The sequence below is a fragment of the Nicrophorus vespilloides genome, unplaced genomic scaffold (genome assembly GCF_001412225.1).
Source record: "Nicrophorus vespilloides isolate i.1.1-1 unplaced genomic scaffold, Nicve_v1.0, whole genome shotgun sequence".
NCBI lineage: Eukaryota > Metazoa > Arthropoda > Insecta > Coleoptera > Silphidae > Nicrophorus > Nicrophorus vespilloides.
In genome coordinates, this window is record NW_017100106.1 from 555,065 (window position 1) to 563,412 (window position 8,348).

At 32.2% G+C, this 8,348-nt stretch overlaps 2 protein-coding genes across 5 annotated transcripts; one reads left to right on the forward strand and one right to left on the reverse strand.

The window, feature by feature from the left end:
• Positions 1 to 368: 368 nt before the first annotated feature.
• Positions 369 to 2,049, reverse strand: LOC108568283 (rhodopsin-like). Its single transcript, XM_017929265.1, has 6 exons — positions 1,950 to 2,049; positions 1,476 to 1,887; positions 1,204 to 1,417; positions 1,005 to 1,152; positions 662 to 939; positions 369 to 607 (listed from the first exon to the last, which is right to left on the reverse strand). Exons 2-6 carry the CDS (start codon positions 1,843 to 1,845, stop codon positions 478 to 480), a joined length of 1,140 nt encoding a protein of 379 aa, XP_017784754.1. The 5' UTR covers positions 1,846 to 1,887; positions 1,950 to 2,049; the 3' UTR covers positions 369 to 477.
• A 1,671-nt stretch (positions 2,050 to 3,720) lies between these two features.
• LOC108568301 (glycine-rich protein DOT1-like) lies at positions 3,721 to 8,348 on the forward strand. 4 transcript variants are annotated; one of them, XM_017929300.1, is made up of 6 exons: positions 3,721 to 3,849; positions 4,214 to 4,369; positions 4,458 to 4,919; positions 4,983 to 5,350; positions 5,450 to 5,503; positions 8,273 to 8,348. In XM_017929300.1, exons 2-6 carry the CDS (start codon positions 4,221 to 4,223, stop codon positions 8,275 to 8,277), a joined length of 1,038 nt encoding a protein of 345 aa, XP_017784789.1. In that variant the 5' UTR covers positions 3,721 to 3,849; positions 4,214 to 4,220; the 3' UTR covers positions 8,278 to 8,348. The 4 variants fall into 4 exon arrangements, with proteins under 4 accessions (XP_017784789.1, XP_017784784.1, XP_017784785.1 ...); XM_017929295.1 differs by lacking the exon at positions 8,273 to 8,348 and adding an exon at positions 5,835 to 5,941 and having other exon boundaries at positions 5,435 to 5,503; XM_017929296.1 differs by lacking the exon at positions 8,273 to 8,348 and adding an exon at positions 5,835 to 5,941.

The window sequence follows — 8,348 nt, forward strand, 5'->3', positions numbered from 1 at the left end:
ATTATTTTTATTTCTATTTTTAAAGACTTTTATTATTATATATATAGACCTATTATATATGTTTAAATGAATAAAATTATATTGTGATGGTATTTAATTAGAATGCACATGTAGTGTTGTTTAATGAATTTGCCTGTTTCTGTTAAGAATGCATGTTTCGCCTGTTGAGATTAATTTAATCGGGCAAATTATTTAAAAAGCAACTTTTTTCATTTCTATTTCTAAATTGGAAATATGATTATCGAATTGTGATTATTCATATTTTCAAATATGTTTGGTTGCACATTTCTAATATGTACCTCAATCTTGAAATAAATTGTATTTCATTAAGTATTTACTTGGGTTATTATTTAATCAAACAATTTTCATCACATTGCAAGGGTTTATTATTAACAAAAAAAAAATCTAAAACGTCATTTGCCGTCCGTTACTTCGTCCTTTGTTTGTACTTATATACCAAAGGAAAAATGAGACAATCTAAGAGGTTGGCTTTTCTTCTGTTGTATTTGTTGCACCAGTGGCCGTAGATTTAGTATCGGCTTCAGGTGTGCTTGCACAGGCCAACGCCGGAAATTTCTCATGAAGAGCTTGTCTATACTTAGGATGACTAAAAGAGAATATCTAAAGTATAGGCTTCCAAAGATTTAAAATTAATGTGTACCTTATTCCATAGACGATAGGATTGTAGACGGCATTGGCTTTGGCGAAAAGCGAACACCAGATGGTTTGCAGAGGAGATAGATTTCCAGTTTGGAAAATGCCCAAGAAGTTGGTCACTAAGTATGGTGTCCAAGCCATAAACCATAATGAAATCGTCATGAGGGCGATCTTTGCCAGTTTGCACTCAGCACTGGTTTGAGCATTTTCGGATGACCTCAGAGAAGCAACGTTCATCTTCTTAGCTTGTTCCCTCATAGCTTTTTCGTGGGCAGAAACAGCCTAAAAACGAAATGAAAAGGAATAAAAATTAAGAGCTTCAGAGCAATTCTCAGCTGTCAACTAACTTGCACAATAAACCAGTATGAGTATATAATTGTGAAGAGTGGCAAGAAGTAAACGAAAACAGAATAAACTAGGATGTAACTTCTGTGAAACCATTCTGTATTCAAATAGTCAGTACCACAAGCAGTCATATTTCCTTCTGGCACATATCTGCAGGAAATATTTTAGTCACATTTTCATTAAACGATTTTTTTAATTTACCTATTCCATCCGAATAATGGTGCAAGTGTCCAACCACTTGCAAATAACCAAACAAAGATTATTTTTATGAGTGCAGTCTTGATTGTCAAAGGTTTTCCACTTAATCCTTTAACAATGACGTTGTAACGGTCCAGAGCAATCAAAGTCATAGTCCAAATGGATGTACAGCCAAACAGGGAGCCAAACATTCCGTACAGCTCGCACATGAATGGACCTTAAATAAGTTTATAAATGAAAAAATAATGATATTATCAATTAATAGATATTGGTACCGAGAACCCAAGTTTCGTAGTAGCAGTTAATAACCATAGTAGGAGACATGCAGAACATCATACAGAGATCAGAGAACGCGAGATTCATCACCAAAAGATTAGAAGGAGTTCTCAGAGATTTCGTACTGCTGAAAATGTATACCACCATGCCATTTCCAGTGATGGAAACGAAGCCGAGTACTCCGATCATGAATCCCAGAATGGCGTGCCATAATGGGTTCATGGGTGGAAACTGATACCAATGTGGTGATATCATGTGTAGCATTTCTGGAGGTACTTTATCTACGACTGTAATGTTACCGCCAAACCCACCGGACATGGCCCTTTGGGCCGACCAGGCGGCGAAGCTCGGTTCACCCATCACAGACATATTGGACGACGTCGGATTAAGTAAAAATCACGTATCGTGGATCTAAAATTGAAATATTTCTTATTAGCTGATGCATATACGAAGCAACTATAGTTTACACTCACCGCAACAAATATTTAAAATTTGTTGGTTCTCTTTCTTTGCACCTGCCGAGAGCTAACTTCGAAGACTACGGCTTGCTTATTTGCAGCAGTTCTTCTTATTTATATACTCATTATTTATAAGTTTATAATTTAATAAGTCTAATCTCGTACCATCTAAGATGCAATATGTAAGGAACTAAGGTTTCTTTACTAATTTGATTTTAGAACAATTGAAGGACACATATTGGATTACTTTTCTAAGACAACATATTTTAGATTTTATTGAAAAATATTATTCTAACCAGGTATAACTATCGATAGCCCCTTGGTCTAGAGTGAACCAATAAAAAATGATGAAGACTTGTAAGTTTCGTACGATAAAATCTTAAGACAATTGTAATTAATTTAAATCAATTTTTGGAAATTGTAAGTCTAGAGATATAGTAAATACAGTGGAATATTATATTAGATAACTCCTGTGATTGTCAAATCCATTCATATTTACATACAAAACAATATGAAAAGTCGCCCGATTAGTCTCTTGTAGCAATAAATAGTTCATTTCAATTGAAAAATGCCAACCACAAGAACGATTATGCTAGTCTATGAATTTGTATAAATACAGTTTTATCCCTTCCAATTTTCCGAATTTTTTACACGTATAGTGAAACATATTAAAAAATACGCATAATATATGTACACAAGTTTTAAAAATAATGTACCTGGCGCGCAATCCGAGACTTCTCTTTTCATCGTCACTCGTTTTGCAAAACGTAGATTGTTAAGCGACTCATTTTTCTTACAATTAATTTTGCTTGTTAAGCGAAATGCTCGTTATGCGAGGTGCTAGTTAAACGAGGTTGCACTGTATATATTTTTATCTTGTAAATTATATTATTTATTGAAACATACAACAAAAATACAGGTTAATATATAATAACGAAAGTATTATCAATAATTATTATATGTATATTTACTAAACATTTTATTTACAACACTAAAAAAATCTATAAAATATTAACGGTTTCCAGACAATTTTAATAATCAAGTCTGCTTTCACCGTAAACCTCAAACCCTCACTACCCCTTAGGTATATTCGGAGAAAAATAAACAAGTTGATCTTTCTATTGATTCTTTTAATTGTACTTCCAAGTACCCAAGTATGTATAGAAACTCCAACAACCATTTTAGGAAAAAAAAAATGTCCGTTTGTGTATTAAAAAATATACCCATAAGCAACATTAAAATGTAATTCTCAAAATTCATAAATGCTACAAAGCAATAATAAATGCAATTAGATTAAATCCAATACTTTAAAATGTATTAAGTATTATTATATAAGAATTAAGCGTAGGAGATTATTGATCTGCTTCGCCTAGATGTAAACTATTGATCCAAACCTTAGTGCCATGACTGTAGTTCCTTCTAAAAATATTTTTAACTTTATTTGTAATTGACGTTCTGACATTTAGTTAATTTATAAATAATTTGCAATATACCTAAAATTACAATATAGAATAATTTAAGTGATAATATGTAATTCCATGAAATATTATGAATTTAAAAACATAAATGAGAACAGTTATAACATCATTTATATATTTCATTTTCGTTTTAGGCAGAATAATGACTTTCCATTTAACGAGGGTGCAGAAAAAATATTGATCTGCATATACATTGCATATACAATATACATATTATCCATTCTCCCGCTAAAAATTTGAAATATGCTGTACTTTTCGTCTATGTAGGGGTCGCAGCTGTCGGACAGCGCTTGCGCGTTTGTTCATTTACAGGGAAGTGACGCCACGCTTTATATAAAAGCGTCCATTTTCCATTGAGACGCCATCAGTAACATTTCAGGCATTCATTTGTGTTATAGTGTTTATTTATATTTGTGACTAGTCGCTTTCGAAATAATGTGAGTATCAGTGCACAAGTTGTTTATAAATGTTTTTGCAGTATTTGAAAGTGAATTTTGTTATGATAATTATTATATATTGATGTGACGCACCGGTCTTCAAAACCCAAGCCAAGTCATTTGATTAAGACTTTTGTTTTAACATTTTCGGTGACTGAAAAGTTTAAACATATATTCATGTTATTGTTTATTAACCTAAAAAAGATGAATTCAATTCCGATTCGTTCTATTTGTTATTTTTGCGTATACTAAATTCAATGTTACATGGCGTCGGATCAATGACCTCTAAGCGTGGGTTACTATCGATTTTGCACTTGATTTACATAATGGCTTCTTTAACTGATTTCCTTATTTATTCTATTAGTACGACAATGGCTGAAAACGCTTCATCGGGACAAGCCGCCAACACCCAACAAAATAACCAAGTCAGGAACCAATCTGGATCCAATGGCGGCAACGGAAACAACAGAGGACGCGGTGGACCTCGCGGAGGTGGACGCGGTGGATTTATGCGTGGACGGTAAATAACTTTGATACAATTAATGTAACTTGAGGGACATTAATTTGTTGTATTTATTCAATTTATTTAAATCTACATATTTTTTTAGTGGTGGTCCAGGAGGTCCTATGGGTCGTGGTGGACCCATGATGAGAGGTCGTGGAGGTCCCCGTGGTGCCATGCGTGGAGCACCAAGGGGCAGATTCCCACCAGGTGGTGCCCCTCCACCACCAATGGGTGATGGACCTGGCCCAATGGGTGAGAATGGTGGTCCCCGTGGACCTCCCTCAGGTTTCCGTGGTGCTGGACGTGGTGGTCCAGGTGGTTTCAGAGGCAGAGGTGCCCCAAGAGGTCGTGGCGGTCCAGTAGGTGATAGGATTAACCGTATGGGAGGCCCAGACAGGATGCAAAGGCCTGGTGGTGCTCGTCCCAGTATGCCACCACGTGGACGCGGTGGTCCATCACCAAGTGGTGGCATGCAGAAAAGAGGTCAGGGTCCCATGCAAGGAGGACCAGGACCCAAGAGGGGAAGGTTCGAAAATGGTTCTTCTTCAAATGGCTTTGGACAAAGGTATGTTAAAATTGTTATTTTTAAGTTACAGAATAAAAATATTAATAATTTAATTGAAAATAGATCTCAAGGAGGAGGTTTTGGTGGTGGTAGTGGCGGAAATCCAGGAAATCAAGGTTATGGCCAACAGCAATCCTACAATTCACAGTCTTATGGACAACCTCAATCATATGGTGGGCAAGGATCTCAAGGCAGTGGTGGATATGGAGGCGGCGGTTATGGTGGTGGTGGTTCCAACCAATATGAAAACAACTATCCTAGCAACAATTACCAAGGAAACAATTCAGGGTATGGACCAAGTGGAGATGCCTATGGTTCACAGGGTTATGGCGCCCCATCTGGTCCATCAGACTATCCAAGTGGTGGTGGTGGAGGCTACAACCAAGGCGGTTATGACAACAGAGGCGGATATGCTTCCGCTGGCGGATATGGTAAGTTTATGTCACATTTAAATTGTAATATGTCTTGTTTGTTTATTAATGTTTGAATTATTTATATATATTACTAATATGAAGATTTTTACAATGCAGATTCTCAATCCAACTATGGATCAGCACAAGGGGGTTATGGCAAGCAGGATTACGGTAAGTTTTTTTGATTTACTTAAAAAAATAATTTAGAAGTCATGAAACATTTATTAAGAGTCATTTAAGCTCAAAAGAATATTGAATAATACAAACCACTATAAATTTATTCTAGTTGGAAATAAGAGAAAAGTACTGAAATTGACTTGATTAAGTAAATTGGAAGTACCAAAGGAATGGAAATATTTATTTCTGTACGAAAATATTAATTATAATAAAATATCAATTCATTAGTTTCAAATAATTTTTGAAGTGACGGTTTTTGTTTTATAAAATTTACTGAATATTGCAACAACATATTAATGAAAAACTTTTGAAATCCATATTTCAGGTGCATCTAACCAGGGTAGACGATATTAAACAAAAGACACTTCCAACTTGTGGCTTTAATTTATATCCCATAAAATTTAGTAGAATTTGTATTTCTTTTAATTCTATATATACAAATCATATATATACAAACATATATTTTACACACAAATGAACGATGAAAGTGTATATTGATGTCCTTCAACAATGGACAAATTTTAAACAAGAAAGTATTATGATATGCAAATAGGAATATTTTCTTATTGTCAATTAGATAAATGTTAATTCTCTTTATTATTTTTATTATTTTATTTTCATTGACTGTCTGGAGTTTTATTGATGTTTTTGAATGAGTGCATTATTGATATAAACTTAACAAATAAATTAGTTATGAGAGGATATAAATTATCAAGCAAATGAGGCAGTCCCACAGTTAGTTAGTTGATGTTTAAGCTACAGTACAATTTAATATTAATTTAAGCTGAATCTGCCTCATATTTATTTAGTCTACCCTGCTTTCTATACAAGGAATAACAGTTCTTAATTTAATATATATACTGAGGAAAAAAATAACAATTTTTTGAATGAGTGGGTGGCAAAAATAGAAATGTAATTTGTGTAAGAATGTATTTTGAATTAAGTTAATGTAAATAAATGAATTTTATATCAAAAATCAAAGCTGATGGCTGGCTAAAGGGTATTCTGGTTTCTTCTTGTGATGCATCCACATTCAAAGAAGAATATTTCTTAACCTCATTGCAAATTATATGCAAAGACAAATAAACATCCCCTATAAATCCACAAAAAAGATTTTATTTTTTCAAAGTGATAATGTATTCAGCAAAATAAGCTAAGTACATTCTAACATTGAGACATTGACTCTGGAGCCTTATATTTAAACCAAGTGACATTGAAAGTAAATAACTTCCCAAGGCTGGCGAATATGATGGGCTGCTTAAAATAATATCCAACAGATCAAGGAGAGCGATCTTAGTGTAAGGTGTGACAAATTTATTACTTTATTTTATACGTAATTGGTTGGATTCAAAATAATTAACAATTAACTAATATATTGTCAGGTTTCAAATTTATTTTATGTCAATCTTGTCAAATAGAGAAAATCTGATTATCTGATCTAATAAAAGATAGACATTTTCTATATTATGTATACCATATAATGGAAGTCATATTTATATTGTATAATACATTGACTGATCAAAGCTAAGAAGTCTGATTTCCAGTCAATTAAAAACTTTCAGTTAAATATTTTGAAATCCACCAAAATAAAATATACAAATAAAAAGCAATTAACAAATTAAATGTAAGTACAAACATTATTAGCGTAGATATATATATATAAATATATTCCTGCAATAATATTAAAATTGACCAACACACAAAGTGGACAAAAGTGTTTCTACTATAAACAACGTTCTATGAAAACAGATTTTCGATGAACATAACTAACTTTTATATTATTGCAACTCATTAATTAATATTTCTACATTTATTTTATTTGTATCATGGAAACTATCTCTTGGTATTTAGTTCTTTCTTCAAATGTCCACCAATACATTTTATTATTTAACAAAAAACTTATGAGAAAGCAATTGATATATAAACAACGTAAGTATGAAATAGCATTATGCAATAATGCATTTATATTATTATTATTTTTATTAACAGTTTATTTCTTTACTATTTATCTTTTTAACTAATTGTACAATATATAGTAGAAATAACTTTTTTCAGGAATTTTACTTATTTGCTGTCACAGCAAGAAAACTATACATTTGCAATATAAAAGCTTCTCCAGAACATAAACTATGCTCTCTAAAGAAGTATTACTATTTTTTTCTGATTTCTATTTTTTTGTTTTGTTTATTTTTTATTACGGAAAATAAGATTAACGTTGGAATTGCTCACTAGCAAAGCTAGAGTATCTGCATCGCTCATTAAACTGAACTATATTGAAAAGATACATGCTTGAAAATTATATTAAGCAGCCAAAGTACTTAATAATCAATTGGAATTAAGGCAATACTTTCTATAATCAGAATCATATGGAATTATATGAACGGGTTGTGCATAATAGGTAAAGTATTTCGTTCATTGCAATTTTCTATATATATAGACTCGATGTGCATATTTTGTTATAAAGTATTATATAAACATTAAATAAATATATGCATGCTTAAATGTTCAGGAAAAAAATAATAAGTTAAATAAAACGTAAATTGATGCAAAATGTGTATTTGCATGATATTGTTGATATAAACGCAATATTATTTATGCACTATCTCAATGTTGTTGATAAAAGTTGTAGATATTTTTTGGATTATTCTATATTGATATCTTTTTATTCTCAAATACTTCAATGTCAATTACTTTTAATGTTTAAACAAATTACATGTATGTTACTTTTGTATTCAATGAGCTAATCTTTGTTTTTCTCTTTAGGTTGATAGTATTGCAAAGTTCTACGTAAATTTTCTTGGAATCCGCATTCTGGATAAGGTACGGTAAGATCTTGCTA

Bases quoted from the DNA above. Each gene is read 5' to 3' on its own strand.
- LOC108568283 (XM_017929265.1), bottom strand. From the start codon at position 1,845: ATGTCTGTGATGGGTGAACCGAGCTTCGCCGCCTGGTCGGCCCAAAGG. The intron at 1,153-1,203 runs GTAAATTAAAAA...TATTTCCTGCAG, and splicing joins CCATTATTCGGATGGAATAG to ATATGTGCCAGAAGGAAATA. The intron at 940-1,004 runs GTTAGTTGACAG...TTTCGTTTTTAG, and splicing joins CATACTGGTTTATTGTGCAA to GCTGTTTCTGCCCACGAAAA.
- LOC108568301 (XM_017929295.1), top strand. From the start codon at position 4,221: ATGGCTGAAAACGCTTCATCGGGACAAGCCGCCAACACCCAACAAAAT. The intron at 5,351-5,434 runs GTAAGTTTATGT...ACTAATATGAAG, and splicing joins TGCTTCCGCTGGCGGATATG to ATTTTTACAATGCAGATTCT. The intron at 5,504-5,834 runs GTAAGTTTTTTT...TCCATATTTCAG, and splicing joins TTATGGCAAGCAGGATTACG to GTGCATCTAACCAGGGTAGA.